This window comes from Puntigrus tetrazona, chromosome 13 (genome assembly GCF_018831695.1).
Source record: "Puntigrus tetrazona isolate hp1 chromosome 13, ASM1883169v1, whole genome shotgun sequence".
NCBI lineage: Eukaryota > Metazoa > Chordata > Actinopteri > Cypriniformes > Cyprinidae > Puntigrus > Puntigrus tetrazona.
The window spans coordinates 1,338,590-1,355,556 of NC_056711.1; the positions used below are offsets into that span (position 1 = coordinate 1,338,590).

The following is a 16,967-nucleotide window of genomic DNA, read 5'->3' on the forward strand; positions in this document are numbered from 1 at the left end:
CTGAGACAAAGTTGTTTAGTAGGTGGGGTACGTATGCTTCCAGCCGATTGGCCCGTAACTCAGACACATGGGTAAGACAGAAACTCTTGAAAGTGCTCCAGTGAGGTGGACCTAGGTGAACTTTACAGCTGGTGCTGGGTATGAAACCTAAGCTCTGTTTTGGACTTGAAACTGTGCCATCTATTTATGACCTTTCATTATGCACAACACAATAGATCTATAAACTCATGCAGTCTCCACCCCGACACTCGCCGCCATCCCGTTACCAGTTTAGAGCCTTCAAACTAAATCAAGTCACTGTGAATTAGTTTAGTTATTTTCATGTAAAAGTTCAGTTAAGCACCCTGTTACCGTTTCATTGTCATTACGGTAATAGTCAACTAGGAATACTGCAGCCGCAAGGAGGTTTCCCACATTGGCTCGGCGGGCGGCTGGAATGCAGCAGCTGCAGGAGAGGGTGGGATGTTGGGACAACTTTCATCTCAGCACATTCCAGCCTGCAGCAGCCAGAAGCAACTGGCCTCTGGCCCTCTCCCCTAAAAATAACTATTACCACCAAAACAGAGCTGGCCCAGATCCACTAACCTAACTGTATCACCTTGCATAATCAAGTTCTTAACACTTGTAGGCAAACACACCTGGGACTGGCCGTAGCGAAAAGAGCTCTGGAGCTCCTGATGGGCAATTTTGCAAAAGTTTGTGCGAAATTCGCGGAAAGGTGTGACGTTCACTTTATCTGGGAAATAATTGCTGAGATGAAAGCCTTAAAATATGAACACAAACTGAATGTATACAAACACACCTTGTTTTTATATGTCCTTGTTATTACGTAAGTGTATGCTGGACTTCCGTGCATATAGTAATCTCTTCAGTACAAAGGTAAAAAAATAGCTGTTTTTCCATTCAGCCAGCTTTAATGACAGATTTCTTTTGTCATATACAAAGGGTGATAACGACATGTGCAGCTGTCCTTAGATTTTCTGCCATCTATAAAATATGGTAGCTGTGTAACTGGCATCAGTTCGATCGCCTTGCAATGTTATGCCTGTAATTGACTCTTTATATCTGCCTGAGCACCAGGACCACATTGACATACGGTGTCTTCATTTATATGTAAAGCAATAACTGGTGCATGACATAAACAACAGTTATATGTTTTAGAGAATGCAATGCTCAAAGTACATGGCTCTAAATTAGCCTGTAGAGGGCAGGAATGTGCTATATAAGGAGTATAGCTATCGCATATATATTTTTCTCTTTTTCTCTAAATAGATATGTCCAATGAATTTAGCACCTTCAGTATGCTTTAGAGCAATGAGATCTAATCTACAACATAAAATAAAAGGAGCGAGGAAAAGATAGGAGGAATGTCATTGATTAAAATATCCTTGTACAGTACACTCCTGGTTAATATTCAGCATTCTTTTTAATTAAATCCTAAAAATATACAAACGTATGCAATTTCTATTATATTCAAGTGCACTGTTTTTAATCTAATTAGTAAATATTTTAGGCCATTGAATCATTCTGTCATAAACTATTGTAGGAACAAATACATAGTGTACAGTATGTCTTTCAAAAGCTTTCTTTGAATTACTTTAAGTACAAGCATACAAGGATTTATTGTGTGTGCATTTATTTTAATTGCAAATTAAGATCATGTATCTAATTCTCATTGTTGTCACGATTTAATTTCAACAGAGGATGGTTCTAAGCAATATTACAGTTGTAAGACTGGTTAGGTAAGATGAAGTCCTGAAATGCATTTAGATAATGTAATTATCTTTTAATAAATATGCAGTTAATGGCTTTCAGACAAGGTTACATTTCTGTCTTATAAACACTGAATATTTTTCTTTGTTATTTGTTTAGAATTTCACATTTATGTTACTCGCATATTATAAATAAACCAGCATGAGCATAATTTTAGTATAATTGTGTAAATCTAGTAGTTGTAGTTAAAGCAGTGGAACTATACTTTTTATATTTGATGTCATGTCTGTAATAACCTGCGCTCCTATAGACTTCTACCTTGTTACTGTATGCCATGTATGTTGGCTTTGTTCAAATAAATAACCAAAAAACAAACAAGCAATCAAACAAAAAAAACCTCAGTGGATTTAGGATTTTAGCACATAGGGGGGTGGATTTATTTTGTGGGCCTTAAAAATACATTTTATGAGTAATTTCAGAGTATCAGCAGGTATTAGTCTCTACGACGACAACCTACTCAAAGATTTCTGAAACTTGTATTTTACCAGTTATGTCTGACGTACAAAAGTGATAGTTTGTGTTTGGCAAGATTATTTAATGTTTCTGGAATTTTTTTTTTTTTTTCTGCAGCTATTTGATGTCTCAGTGGTTGAAAGTGGTGTAACCCTACTAAAAAAGGGTTTACTGTTTACTGTTTACTGCAATATGAGCATTTTTTCAAAATCATACTTTATGTTCAGCTATTTCACTTTGTATGACCTATATACATTGCTACAAAAATAGCTGAACATAAACATAGGAGCCTGATAAAAATGCTAATTTTAGATGAACATTTCAGACGGCACTCACAGATTTCTGCATCTGAATTGTTCACGTTATAAGATATCAATCAAAATAAAAAAAATATGAACAAAACTAATAAGCACTACAGAGGTGGCACAGAACAACTCGGGCATGGATGTTTCAAATTCATGAAAATGTTAGGAGATTAATGCTTTAAAAAAATATTGATTGACTGAAATAAAACATACGTAAAATAACAGAATTATCACATTAATTTACATAACTGAAATTAATCATTTAATTATAAAACTACAACTGGTGTCACTGAATCGTTCGTTCAGTTGATTCGTTTGAACGGCTGATTCATTCATGCATCGAAGCAGGTTCCTGCATCCTAATGTGCATACTATCCACACAATCTGCCCTAAATGGCATTGAACATAACTTCTACCATCTAAAATTTAGGACTTTAGGGACGCAGGCTGTGTCTTTCTGAATTTGTAGTTGACTCAAGAGATTCGTTTAACTGCACGTTCATTCATAACGTCTGAATGGAGATGAGCAGAAGCTCAGCTGCGACTTCGTTTCTGATAAAATCAATGAATCTAATACAGTGTGGGCTTTCCTTTTGTCATAATGAAAGGGTTTATGAGCTTGCATAACTCACTGGACAAAAAAGTCCTGATCGGCTCAGTCATACTGGTCACATTTTTTTCATGGGTCACACGGTAGCTGGTTTTCATTTGCAAAAAGGGACTTTATCAATAGAATAGTTTCGGAAAACCGCACGTATGCAGTAATTATACGTGCGTATGGTCTCGACTACACCGCTGGTGGAAAGACAGTGTGTTTATGAATGAGTGCAGGTGTTTACTCAAACACTCATTCAGAAAAACAGGCCTTACTGTATGCTAACACTTGTTAGCCTGTTTCAATAAGAACGTCTCACAATAAACTTACATGCAATCGCTGTCACGGTGCATTTTAATTGCATTTGCATAAAAGTACGTGACAATAAAGGACTTGTAAAAGTTTTTGCGTCGTACATATTTTGTGTTGCCTGTCTCTTTAAGAGGTTAGACCCGTCTGGTGTTCTTCGGAACTCGTTGGTCCCACAACGTCCGCAGTTTAACAGCCAACTGACACGCAGCCGCGAGCCGTGAGTATTAACACTTTTGCTGTGTTTTTAACTATTCGCATTAATGCAGATAATAATGCATATTGTATTCTTATTGTCGATGCTTGTATCTGGTATTGCAACAACAATGTACCTCTCTAGCTAGTCAAACAAGCTAGCCAGCGGCTCAGTGTACTTTAGCCTCCTGTGCAAGCGGTGCATATTAAAAAGCAGACTTCGTGTCTACTCACCATTACCTACCGGATTGCTTTAGTATACTTTTAGCACCCTTATGGGTTTAACCAGCATGTGTATATCTTAGTCATTTTTGCTTAATTACTTATTGGTTATTTTTTAAATTCTTTACGCTTCCACGCGAAATGTAAACAGGCTCGACGATTATATCACTCCGCAACAGTACGTTTGGTAACGAATTTTGTAGAATATTTCTAGAATTCAATAACATTAAATCCCACGAACGACAGAAATCAGCGTCCAGGATAAACAGAGTTTATTGGTAGTCATATCAGCCTAGACATCATTTAATGTGTGCTTAACGTTATATAAAAAAGTCCTTTGCAGTTTCATTTTAAAGTATTTTTTTCTCGTCAGGAAACCCGATAATGTCCTGTTGTTTAATAATGTGAATCACACCTACATAGATGTACAGTGTACCCTTGTGAAAACGAAATTTACTAAAAACGTGGACAATAGTCCCAAAATGAAAAGTAATTCTGAGCTGTTTCCTCTGTAAGAAGCGTACACTGACTGATCTTAAAATATGTCAGGGCCTTTGTTTTGTCTCTCAAGATGCACCCCAGTAAATTTTTTCTAAGGCACATTTCTAAAAAAAAAATTACTCAAATGTCCTCATTGAACCATGGCCTAATCCTGGTTTAACCTAAGCCCCGTCTGAAGGCCGTAATGATGTATGTTACGTTCTTTATTTAATTGCATTAAATATAAATGTTTCATTTAATTGCGACTAACGTCCAAAAGCATTCATTTTGCAATTAAAGAGTTCCTTTTTAAGTACTTCTTTCTGTAACAGGTACGCTTTTTATTTTTCACCAGTGTGTACATCCAGAGAGTCCTTATTTTTGTGTATTTAATTTTTCCCCACATCGAGAGGTAAAGCACTGTTTTCCTTTCCTCTCCAGAGCTTTCCACTGACCAGCACTTTTTACCCCATTGGGAAAGGTTGGCCAAAGTCATGTTGGATGTTAGCAATGGCCCTCGTGCGACTACGACCCGTGCGTTTGACCCTTTTGTCACCAAGAGGAAGATTTTCTCTTTGCGCAAATAAAATTGTCAAGTATGGAGTCTCTGTGTCCCAGTCCTCCCAGCTTTTAGTCTTTGATAAGACGGTTGTAATTCATAACTTCCCTCCTAAGTATCTCCCTCTGACCATCGCTGCGTGCCGACCGGCATTCGCAACATTAGCGCTCTCTACTTCTGCCAACTCTATACGCTTACGTGCTTTTTCGACAAACCAGCACTTTCCAAGGAAAAGCCAGAACAGCCAGTCTCCCTTTAGAAAGAGAAAAGGTACTGCTCCTGCCTCAGCATGTCTTAGTATAGAGTTATTATAGCAATTACATGCTTGCCTTTAGTACAAATATGTGAGGTAAAAAACAAACAAACAGGCTTTTAGGTGAAATGGTCTTTGCTTACTTGGGTTGATTATGAAAAGAAAATTACATCTTTTCTGCAAATTACTTTTTCAAAAAAAATGTAACCTCCCATGTGTATTTTCCCCGCAGTATCGTCTGTCCTGGAGGGTGAGACGCTTGCTATGGGCATGTGGTCACTTGGCCTTGGTGCCGTGGGGGCCGCCATCGCCGGCTTAATACTTGCTAACACTGACTTCTTGCTGACTAAACCAGCACCTGCTTCCGTAGAATATCTAGGGAACGCTGACCTCAAAACCATAGACCATGGTAAGAAATGAACCGATATCCGCATGAAGCGATAAGGATTATGCATATAAAATGTTCGTCTGCATCCATTCAGATCAGATTGCTTTAAAAGCGAAAACTCTCTGGGAGAGATCCGGTGCGGTGATCATGGCCGTCCGGCGACCTGGATGATTTTTGTGCAGAGAGGTAAAGTGAAGCTCCTCATGGTATCTTATTGTTTTGCCCAGACAAAATCTTGAGCGTTTTTTGCATGTTGTCCACTCACCTTAAAGAAACTATTCCTTTAATAGAAGCTAGGAGTACTACACAGTCATTAGTTGCTAAAAGCACAAACCCACAAGTCTAAATAGTGAATACGTAAACGTGTGTGTCTGCAGGAGGCCTCTGAGCTGTCCTCTCTGAAGCCCCAGCTGGATGAGCTCGGGGTCCCTCTGTTTGCTGTTGTGAAGGAGAATGTAGGTACAGAGATTCAGGACTTCAGGCCTCACTTTGCAGGGGAGATCTTCCTGGACGAAAAGGTTAGTCAACCTTAAAGGCATAGTTCACCCAAAAATTTGAATTCCAAACCAAGACTTTTGTTCATTTTTGAAACACAAATGAAGATGTTTTCTGTGCCTCCATTCATTATGAGTACATGGAACCAAAACAGTTCATCATAAAAGAAATCCATATGAATTGAGCTGCTTCATCCAAATCTTCTGAAAGACACTTGCACACACATAGAGCACATTAAATATGGTAAACTCAGTCATGCCTGCATGATTTATTACCAATAATATTAGAGCATGAATGTACCAATAATAACGATTAATTAGTTATTCATTAGTGTCTAATTGTGCACAGCAAGCTTTTTATGGGCCACAACAAAGGAAGATGGGTGCGCTTGGTTTCATTCGCTTGGGAGTCTGGCAAAACTTTATAAGGGCCTGGAGGTCAGGTCACCAAGGCAACATGAACGGAGAAGGTTTCATCCTGGGAGGGGTGTTTGTCATTGGATCAGGTGAACAGGTAACCTATTAGATATTTCATAGCACCATTACAAAGCAAAAAGTGCAGTGCGTTTCTTCAGCCAACTGTTTGTCCACACATACCCTGTTTTTCTTTTGTTGTTTTCAGGGGATTCTTCTAGAGCACAGAGAAAAGGAGTTCGGAGATAAAGTCAGCATAGAGTCGGTTTTGGAGGCTGCTAAAAAGATTGTGGTAGAAAAGTAGATGATGTGTAAGCGTGTCGGGTGCAGCAATGCTGCCAGATTTCATTCAGATAGATTTAGGAAAGTTGTCTCTTGATACAGAATCACAACCCACCTCATCACACTTCATCTCTCCTACTAATGCTGTGAATAGAGAGAAAAGCTCAGGTTGTTGAATTGTTAGCACTGACTGGTACTTTTAAGAGCTACGTAACGATACCACAGAATTGCATGTGGCCTCGTTTTAAGTATGTACAAATGAGACTAATGTTGCGTAATTAAGTAATATTGTTTTTGCACTTTAGAAATTGCTTGCCATCAATCGTATTGTTGTTGTTCACCTTGCTGCGCTCCTTTGGTCGCCGGCTACCGCGCTGGTGGTTTTCCGTGGTATGTGTGTTAATGAAAGTCTGTTTCCAAACTCCATGTTGAAAGAGCAGATTTGATGCAAACACATGCTTACAAACCTGCTGGTATCTGGTCGGTGGGCAGCCAAAGGTTCAGCTAGAGGTGGACACAATGAACAATAAACATGCCATCTCAAAACATTCAGTTGGCCTTCGTTTGAGATTCTTTTGTGCATTATCCATGTGAATTGCAGTGATTTAAGTAGTATTTCTCCACAACACAGTTTGGTGCTGAGCCATTCAGCTCTAAGCCCAGATTAGTATATTTGCATGAGCAACAAATGCAATTCTCTGCCAACATAATGGTACGCTTGGTTTTAAAGGTTTGTAAAAAAAAAAAAAAAAAAATATATATATATATATATATATATATATATATATATATATATATATATATATATATATATATATATATATATATATATATATATATATATATATATATATATATATATATATATATATATATGATATGATTGATATGTGCATATTTCTCTCCTGATTCAGATGAGGCTTGTTTTAGAGCTTGATTTTTTTTTTGTTGTTAAAAATGAATTTATTATAAACAGTTTCTCACAGGATATTAACTGATAGGGCTACAGTTGGGTGGATTATTTGTATTCTGACGGCACCTGCTGAGGATCCTGACCTGAGAGGAAATGTACTATTTCTTTAAATCAGCTGTTTTAGGCTAAATATTTTCTTAGTTCTCTAGGTATGATGCCCCTCTCAAACAGATTCTGACAAATAAAATACAGCCTTAAGCATAGTTTAATATCTTTATTACATTATTCCAGATAAAATACACACAAGGATTTAACAAAACAATATAAAATGCTGGAAAAATAAAACAAGCACCAATATTACCATATAGAATAACTGCTGAAGTGGGTCTTCCTTTACATGCAAGTAACTTCACCCCAATTATACACTTGCATTTGTCTGCGCTTTTTACATTAAAGGAGACTGGTCAATAAATTGTGCTCCAAGCGTCAACCATATATGCATTGAATCAATTTCCTTTTGGCGAAGTCTTATTTGGTGACAATCTATATTTTGTTTTGACATATGACAATTTAATGGACAACCATAATGTCGTAACTGCATATAGAAAACAACATGATAATTCTAAGCTCATTAACCTTTACAATTACAACATTGTGGTTTTACATCCTATACACTGTCAGTAGTCTAGTGCAATTTACATAAAATATTTGAAAGATCTTGAAACACCACCTTTGCTAACAATCTGGTGTATTGCTGATATTATAGACAGTAAGCTGGGTCGGTGTTGTTGAGGATGCTATTACAGTATACTGTAATGTCTGTCAGTTTAAGTCTGTAGTTCTGCGTCTTATCAAGGTGAGCATGCTGGTACACTGAGTATTTTGAAAGGAAGAACATTTCTTGACACTAGGTGGCTGGTCTGTGATATTTGGTGTAACAGGACATCAGACAGTTTTGTATAAATCACAATCAAATAGTCATTTGCATAACAAATCCAACACTTCTCTATATCACACCTAGACGTGTATTTGTATCATAGTAACAGGGAATTTGTGCGTCAAACCCTGACTGCATTCAACCGGGCCGTATTTTTCAACAGCGTACTTGTGTAACATTTAATGTGCTTAAATATTAGGCTAAATAAAACGCCTACGATGGAGTGCTTAAAAACAACAGATCTCTACTGCCTCTTAGAGGATATGATGAGAATAATGACAGTGTCTATGAGTCTGATGGCAAAAAAAAAAAAAAAAACACTGTTAAAGGTTTGTTAACTTCATCTACAAAAACAACAGGAACCGGACAACAAAAACTACACACCGTAACAATACCACAATACGTCAAGAGAAAGCAAGTTTGATCATGTGTGCTCAGGTTAAAGGACCAGGGGCTAGTGAACTTACAAATGGTTATATCATATACATATATCATATACAGACACTATGACTGACATCATCATATATACTATTAATAAAACACATAATGGATTCCTCCGTGACAACAACAAAGAAATCTGATTGTTGTTCCCATAACTGTACATGTCTGAGATGTAATACATGATCAAGCAGGGCATATGAAGCTTTTTTTTTCTCTCCATACTCTAGCATATTTCTATCGAACACGAGCAAACTTTGTTCTTATAATTTGCTCTTTCTGCCTGAGATATGTAGTGCTTCTGTCTTTAAGCCCAGACACATTCTGTCCTATTTGGGCAAATTACTCATACAATCACAAATGCTAATAATACGTATTAAACACTCCAATAAATGTTATTTTGACCTTTCTTCAGTACACAAACTACAACCAAATGTCTCGGAGACAACTTCAAACCGCACAGGTCTATAAGGCTTAGACAGAAATAATGAAGTATGGCCTGCTGGAAACGGTATCAGTGATAGTCACCCAATAATGTTGATGTGCTCATGAAGGAGTGTTTTGCACATCCCTGGGGTTTCTTTTGTAGTACAGAGTAAAGCACACTGCATTCACCGTGTAAGTGCACTTAATGGGCACATAGTGGAGCGTGAAAGGTGGAAATACTCCTGGCAGAATAAAAATTAAAACCCAATTTTCTTAACTGTTTTTAGTAACATGGTATAGTGGAGTTAGAGAGATGTTTGAGCCACGAGCCTGGAAATCTTACAAAACTCTGAGCGAAAGAGAACTAGTGATAAAAACAATATGCATGTGATAAACTAGTATTAATGAAAGTAATGAATATACTGGTTAATAAGTCTACGTGTGTGTGGTCAACACAAGACGGAGGCGTGAAGCAATGCAGCAGTTAACATTCAAGCATCTTTAACTAAATCCAGCAGCGAGTTTTGACCTTCACTGTACATATAGTCATTTTAGATAGTACAATAACATGTGTAAAATTGACAAAATATATAACTCCGAACAGCAAAACAAAAATAAATATGTTCTACCCTTCAAGCTGTGCCCACTAACCTCCGGTGCAGTGGAGGACGTCAAGATGGGCTGCAACCTAGGTCTCTTACAGACCCTTGTTAAAATAAACAGTAGTGATGTTGGGATTGCTTTGTCGTATACTCTCTTGAAGCTCCGGCTCCAGGCTGCTCACCTTCATAGAACTTCACAGAGACAGAAGAAAAAATAAAATTAAAAAATCAGCAAAAACAAAAGCGACTAAAGTGTTTGTAAATTAGCAGCACTCACCTCTTCTGTGGGAAGAGAGCACAGCACAGAGGAGTGGCAAATACCAGACTGTGGAGATGAATACGTAAAACATTTATTCATCGTCATCGTTTTAAACCACGACTGCAATGTACAGTGCCTTAAAAACCTACCAAAATCCAACCAGTCCAACTTGTACGGGGGCATTGAGAACCGGGAACCGCTGAGAAATTAACACATTTTTAAGAAGCATTTTAAAACGGGTCCTCGCAGACGGATGCTTGAAATGAGTGTGCTCGTGATTCCTTACCTTCATGAAGGCCTTCTTCTCTAAAGCATTCATGATAACTGGAGGAATAGCTGTTTGAAGAAAAATTCACAAATTAAAAACATTTTTTTTTTTTACTAATTTATCTGCATGATTAAGAGGTAGATAAAATAAATAAATCTAGTGATAGAATACATTTGATAAAAAACAAACAAATGTTTAAGGGCTACTAAATAATTACGTGGAAAACATCTAGAAAAGCTCACCCATGGCTGGCACTGCCATGCCGATACGAGACACCACCACCTGTACGATGGCTTGCTTAGCAGCCGTACTTGATTCTCCGAGACGTTTTCCCTCAGCATCAGTAACAGGGATCCCGTACTTCAGCTCTCTGAAGAATTGAGAAAAGAGAAAAATTTGCACACTTTGCTTAAAGCCTCAAGTATAATGCGTTATAAAAGCAGTTATTATGCACTGTAACGCACCTTGTAATGAATTACATTCTCACGAATAATTGTAATTGAAATTATTAATTATTCATGATATTAATACATTGTAATGCTTTAATTTCAAATCATTGTTATACTATGCATTTTAATTCAGTTATAATAATTTATGACAAGATATGCGTTACAATATACAGTATGAATAATATTGAATTATACCCTTTAACACGCCTTCATAATGCATTAGAAATAAAGGCTTAATGTAAAGTGTAACCAAACATGTGCTCAGTGCTTGATTCAACCAGTCACTTACCTTTGTCTCATGAAGGGTATGTTGATACAGTTTGCTGCGGCCACTGCAGCAAATGGAACAAAACGCCCCATAATAGCTGGCAAGTGCTGAGAAAAGATAAGATATTTCAAGTCATTACTGCCATATATTATCTAGATGTCAAAACAGTCAACAATGAAATGGATAGTTCACCCTAAAAATCATCATTTTGTTAATCAATACAATTTTTGCACACGGTAATGAAGATACAAATATTGAACCAGTAAACTGTCAGTTTTTTAAATATCTTTTGCTGTTTGCTGACTTGAGTAATAGCTGCAGAGAATTTAAGAAAAAAAACAATACTGTCACAATAATTTGGATTAAATAATATATTTATAAAAAAATAGTTTTAAATAAAATAGTCTTGTTGCGCATAAGATACATTAAAATAATTTATTGATTTTAATGTTAAAGCCTAAAAGCCTAAAAAAAAAAAAAAAAAAAAAAAAAAGTTATATATCAATATATTATATATTAATAAAAACAATAATAAGCAGGGTCTTAGGGTCAGGTTTACTCTGCCAGCATTTACTAAAGACTTGCAGTGAAGAATAAGTGCTAAAAAATTTTGTGCCTGACCTTACTGAATTTGAAGGACAAAACTAATTATTGGAGAGTATTAAAATTAAATCACAATTGAATGCAATTCAACATTTCCACTTGTCACATGACTGGTATTTGCACCATTATTTTAATGCCCCAAAAAAGGATATCTTAAAGCAGGCAGTCATGGTAGATCCTTCGGGTCACTATGAAAATGATCTGGCTCCATCGGTGTTCTTTAATGTGCACATTGTTATTAAATCGTCTGCAGGATTTTTCCCCCATTCATTGGCAATTTTATGGAATTGTGTTCTAAAGCTAATTTGCCCTGTACAGTTAATTTTGCCCTTGATGTTAAAATATTTTGTTTGCTTAAAGAATAACTATAAATACTGAGTAAATTAGTGAAAGGACAGACCTTGGTCAGAGACTTTAGTCCGAGGGCTGTTACTACAGCTCCAGTAGTAGCACTAACGTAGGCTGCCCCAAGCTGACTGCAAAAGAAAAAAGAAATTAATGAACAAATAATGTATGTCTTAAGCATTTCTGAACAGATCAGTACCATTAATATTTTTATGGAGCACACTAATGTTACAGATTGCACAACTCTCCTTTAATCAAGAAGACCTGGGTTTGGAAAAAGCCATGAACAGCGTGTCAAACAATTTCAAAACAAGAAAAGCCTCACTGCATAACCTGTGAATCCAGCAACTGATGCTTAGTGGAAAGAAAATGATACAGGCAATGATGTCGTTAGATGATAAACTGCCCGTAAACACATAATCAGAATGGAAACATGAATAAATGAGCATGCTGTCTGAATCTGCCTCCATTCAGAATGAGTAGTGACCATGAAACACTGGCATCTCTGCTCCATGAAAGTTCATGGAGTCCAAGTGGAACAGATTCCACCATTTCTATCATCATGGCAATTTGGCTCATGCAACAGCTTTCAGGAAACTAAACGGTGCAATATACCAACATAGTGTGGGCGAAACGCATCACACCATCAAGAGAGAGCCGCCATGAGGCCTCCACATAGAAACCTGCATCTAGATTGTTTCTAGTAGCGATCTTAGCCTTCATACTTCACGGTGATTGGCGCGTCTCCGCTGCGGTTAGTGTAGTTGACAACGGCGTTGAAGGACTGGTTTACCCACTGCCAGAACACCACTGCTGGGGTTGTCCTGATAAGAGAGAAGAGGGAAACTTAAATTGTAAGAAAAAAACTAATATTATGAGACTATTTCTTATTTAAAACCCTTTCATAGACAATGCTGCAGTCATAAGAATCTCCCACACAAGGCTATAATTTGAGTCACATGTTGGTCTCGCTCAAAATGACTCATTTGCGGATGACTCACTGTTCAAAGTAAAAAAAAAAAAAAAAAAAGTGTCCACAAAACCAGTAAAAAAAAAATGCATTTTTTCGAACGTAGTCAAAGTATTCTTTTACTTTTGATTAATGTTTTAAGAGCACAAAATACTACAGTCAACCTTCTAACCCTGAATCAAACCCTTAAAATAAGCTATTCAGTAGGAGTGCTGTCTTTTCCATGATGACTCATTTAGGAAGTATTCACAGAACTGAGCGGGGATATTTATCCCAGGCCATGGAAAGATTTGCTCAGTTTCCCTTTCTGGCTTTAATGTATAACATTTTCAGTCTATATACACACACACTTTCTCTCGATCCAGAACAGCGAGTGCTCCAGTGCGGTGTGCTCACCTGTAAAAGGTAAGCATGCAACCCGTAATGGTCATGTTCATGGGCACTTGTGCAGACATGCGTCCAACTAGCAGCATTTTCTCTCCCGTGTCGGGGTGAAAAGCAGAGTCGTAGATGTATTTGGCCCTCCATAGTTCATCTTCTGTTAGACCAGGCTTCAAGATTCCCAACCTGTATAAGAGGGCAGAGTAGTACAGTAACTAATACATGAAAATATAGAGCGATCCTATGAAAAAACTACCTAAATCATTATTTAAAAGCGAAGTGTGCAATTTCCCAGCTTCATTTGGAGAGACATAAGTAAGCTATTCGTAGGTTGATTCCTCCGAAAAGCTCTGTGGCACATTTAAAACATTGCTATTTTTGTTTGAGTGTCTTAACCAGCGACACTGACCAATGGTATCTGGGGTGGGACTGGCATTTGTCTGTCTGACCAATGGAAGATGGGGGAGTGTTTGAAAACAGCCATTAATAAGACTTTACAGGGCATCAGAGGAGATAAAACACACACATATACTACTTCAACAGATTGAGATTGGTATTTATTTATTTATTAGGAAGTCTCTTATAGAAGTCTCTTATACTCACCAAAGCTACATTTATTCAATAAAAAAATACAGTAAAACAACAAAACTGTAAAATACTATTATAACTTAAAATAACCACTTCTTGTTTTTTTATACATTTTAAAATGTAATTAAATCCTTTTATGACAAAACTGAATTTTCAGCAGCTTATACGCTAGTTTTCAGTGTCACATGATCTACAAAATAATAATAAATGAATAAAACATAATATGCTGAATTGGTGCTTTAAGGCACATTTTGTATTATCAATGTTGAACACAGCTGTGCTGATATTTTTCAAAACTGTGTTGCTTTTTTGAGGATTCTATGATGAATATAAAGTTTGAAATAATAAAATAAAATCTATTTAAAATAAACAAGTACAAATCTCTGCTGTCACTTTTTTTAATCAATGTAATGCATCTTTGCTGAATGAAATTCATTCATTTCTTTAAAAAATACTCTTATACCACAGTTAAAAAGTTTGATCAAAAGAAAACTAATTGTTTATTATATTATTATTAGTCTCTGATTATTTGAACAGATTTTCATTACACCACAGCTATTCACGAAGTGAAACCTTGATGCTATTTATGAAAACAAGACAAACAAGAGGCTGCACAGATTAGCAGGGCCTAGTATCAAACAACAACTCCATGCTACAGTATTTTAAAATTCTTCTTACTAAGAAAAAGTGATTGGTAATTCTATAGTTTCTACATTATGTTAAAATACAGGATTTCACAGACAGAAACAGACCTGTAGTTCTCCACAGTAACTCTGGCGTCCTCTAAAACCTCACTGGACAGCAGCACGTTTCTGGGGTCCGTCACCATGAAGAAGTGCTGAGCTCGGCCCATAAACGTGCCCTGGTCCCATCGTGGTTCCTTGATGTTGATATTTAGAGGCAGATCTCCAGACATCCTATCGGGTTCTGTGAAGATCACCAAAAAAGCCTGGGGTTACACCAACAAAAGGTTTAGAACCAGATTTGTGGGAACAAGGTCATTTTTAGGCTTAAAACAAAAGACTGATATTTATGTCACGAAGAACTGTAGCGATGCCAACATAGCTGTGGTAAGTGGCATAAAAGAGTATCGAAGGTGAAAGTAAAACCAAAACATTAATGACTGGGGACATTAAAAGTAACAGCTTTTAAACCGTATTTACTCAAGAAGAGGACGGACCCTGTCTCTATATGCTTATGCTTATTAATACGCTTATTGCCTTGCACGTCTGTAAACAATAATACCTGACAGATGAACATGTGATATTAGCAGTACAATGACAAAAGGGGAAGGACTAGCCGAGGCTGTTAAACTTGCACGGCGGTTTACTGCAAAAAAGTTAAACCGTTTATTAACTATAGGAAACAGCATTGTATATCTAACGTTACCATGGAAAACGATCGATATAATAGAGCTAAGTTATAGTAGCTAATGCTAGCCGCTCAGCTGGTGGGATGTAAACTGACAAGGACGTGCAAAAAAAATGTCCGATGATGTGAATTTAATTTAATTTGTCCGAAACCGTCAAGTTTTAAGATGCACTGTAAATTATATGGACTTATGAAGTACGCAATTTAATTTGGGCAAATTTACATTCCCTATCAGCGGGCTAAAATACCGTTAGCTAGCTTCATAATCTCACGTAACGTTACATAAACACAAGAAGCACATCAAAACAGACGCAAACGTTTGTTTAGAGTCTTCCAGTAAAATATCCGACACAGACCTTGCTAGATCGCCACAGGTAAGGTCCAGGTAACGTAGCGTTAACTTACACCTTGAAGCAGATGACCTCAGCGCTGACTGCTTTCCTCTGCGTGATGACAGACCACTGAACGCACTTCCGGTCTCGCCTTGAAAATCCGACCGAAGAGCTAAAATGATGAATGGACACTTTTTGTGTAAAAGGAGGTGTTTTGAGAAGAGAGGTCTACCGTTGGCTCTTAAGACTGGGCGTGGAAGAGAGCTGCGCTGTGATTGGTGGCTGGATCTGAAGGCGGGCGTGGATAAGAGCTGCGTTATGATTGGTCAGTTGATTCGTGATTTCTTGATAGGTCTTCTTCATTGGTAGCGCCGCTAAAACCTCCACCACGGGCGTTGAGTTGCTCTAAGGGGGATTTGCAGCTTTTTAAGCGGCTTCAGCGATTTTTGCTAAATTTTAGCCAATATAAAAGTAATTATTCATTCAATCAAGACCTTCCGGTGAAAGAAAATGAGTGATTGGCGAAGACCGTTTCTGATTGGCTAAGCAAGGGCGGGCCGCTCTGCCTAACTGTTTTTAAATATATTCACGAAGCATATGATTATCACAGAGGGATGCAATATCCGAAAACATTTATTTAAGTCACATGGTAGCATATGTAGTCATATATATCTATGGTATGCAGTTTGAGATATTGCATTTTGTATTTTCATTAGGAAAATGAATATGGTGAAGCAGAAATGTACGTGCAGGCCAACAATAAATAGAGTAACATTAAAGTTACTTATTAATTTCAGTGACGAATTAAGTTTACACTGCAATACAATTTTAGTTTGCATAAAATTAACCGTTTAATCCCCGTAAACTGTCAATTTACTTAAAATTAAGTAAAATAAAATTATTTTAACGTATCAGCAAATTTTTTTATCTTAGTGCTACCAGTATTACAGGATCAATATTGTAACTTATTTGTAACATTTGAACTTTTAATTTAGTCATTGCATCATTTTAGTGAAACCTTTTGTTTTGGAGTCATGTGGTATTTGGCATTAGCCTTTATTTCCCCCCCTCCCCATATATTTTCAGTGAATGCAC

At 37.1% G+C, this 16,967-nt stretch overlaps 2 protein-coding genes across 5 annotated transcripts; one reads left to right on the forward strand and one right to left on the reverse strand.

Moving 5' to 3' along the window:
* Nucleotides 1–3,506: 3,506 nt before the first annotated feature.
* Nucleotides 3,507–7,274, forward strand: selenou1a (selenoprotein U 1a). Of its 2 annotated transcripts, XM_043255206.1 has the most exons (7): nt 3,536–3,655; nt 4,774–5,161; nt 5,377–5,553; nt 5,627–5,718; nt 5,910–6,050; nt 6,376–6,540; nt 6,649–7,274. In XM_043255206.1, exons 2-7 carry the CDS (start codon nt 4,834–4,836, stop codon nt 6,742–6,744), a joined length of 999 nt encoding a protein of 332 aa, XP_043111141.1. In that variant the 5' UTR covers nt 3,536–3,655; nt 4,774–4,833; the 3' UTR covers nt 6,745–7,274. The 2 variants fall into 2 exon arrangements, with proteins under 2 accessions (XP_043111142.1, XP_043111141.1); XM_043255207.1 differs by lacking the exon at nt 4,774–5,161 and having other exon boundaries at nt 3,507–3,655.
* Nucleotides 7,275–7,894: 620 nt separating this feature from the next.
* Nucleotides 7,895–16,099, reverse strand: sfxn3 (sideroflexin 3). 3 transcript variants are annotated; one of them, XM_043255212.1, is made up of 11 exons: nt 15,948–16,099; nt 14,922–15,118; nt 13,597–13,767; nt 12,956–13,054; nt 12,286–12,361; nt 11,304–11,389; nt 10,808–10,935; nt 10,584–10,633; nt 10,447–10,496; nt 10,316–10,363; nt 7,895–10,230 (listed from the first exon to the last, which is right to left on the reverse strand). In XM_043255212.1, exons 2-11 carry the CDS (start codon nt 15,083–15,085, stop codon nt 10,134–10,136), a joined length of 969 nt encoding a protein of 322 aa, XP_043111147.1. In that variant the 5' UTR covers nt 15,086–15,118; nt 15,948–16,099; the 3' UTR covers nt 7,895–10,133. The 3 variants fall into 3 exon arrangements, with proteins under 3 accessions (XP_043111147.1, XP_043111145.1, XP_043111146.1); XM_043255210.1 differs by having other exon boundaries at nt 14,922–15,096; nt 15,946–16,096; XM_043255211.1 differs by having other exon boundaries at nt 14,922–15,096; nt 15,897–16,031.
* Nucleotides 16,100–16,967: the final 868 nt, after the last annotated feature.

What these genes read in the sequence shown, in the direction of transcription:
- sfxn3 (XM_043255212.1), bottom strand. Translation starts at nt 15,085, where the DNA reads ATGTCTGGAGATCTGCCTCTAAATATCAACATCAAGGAACCACGATGG. An exon ending in GTTACTGTGGAGAACTACAG is followed by an intron (nt 13,768 to 14,921) that starts GTCTGTTTCTGT and finishes CCTCTTATACAG; the next exon opens with GTTGGGAATCTTGAAGCCTG. An exon ending in GACGCGCCAATCACCGTGAA is followed by an intron (nt 12,362 to 12,955) that starts GTATGAAGGCTA and finishes TTTCTTTTGCAG; the next exon opens with TCAGCTTGGGGCAGCCTACG.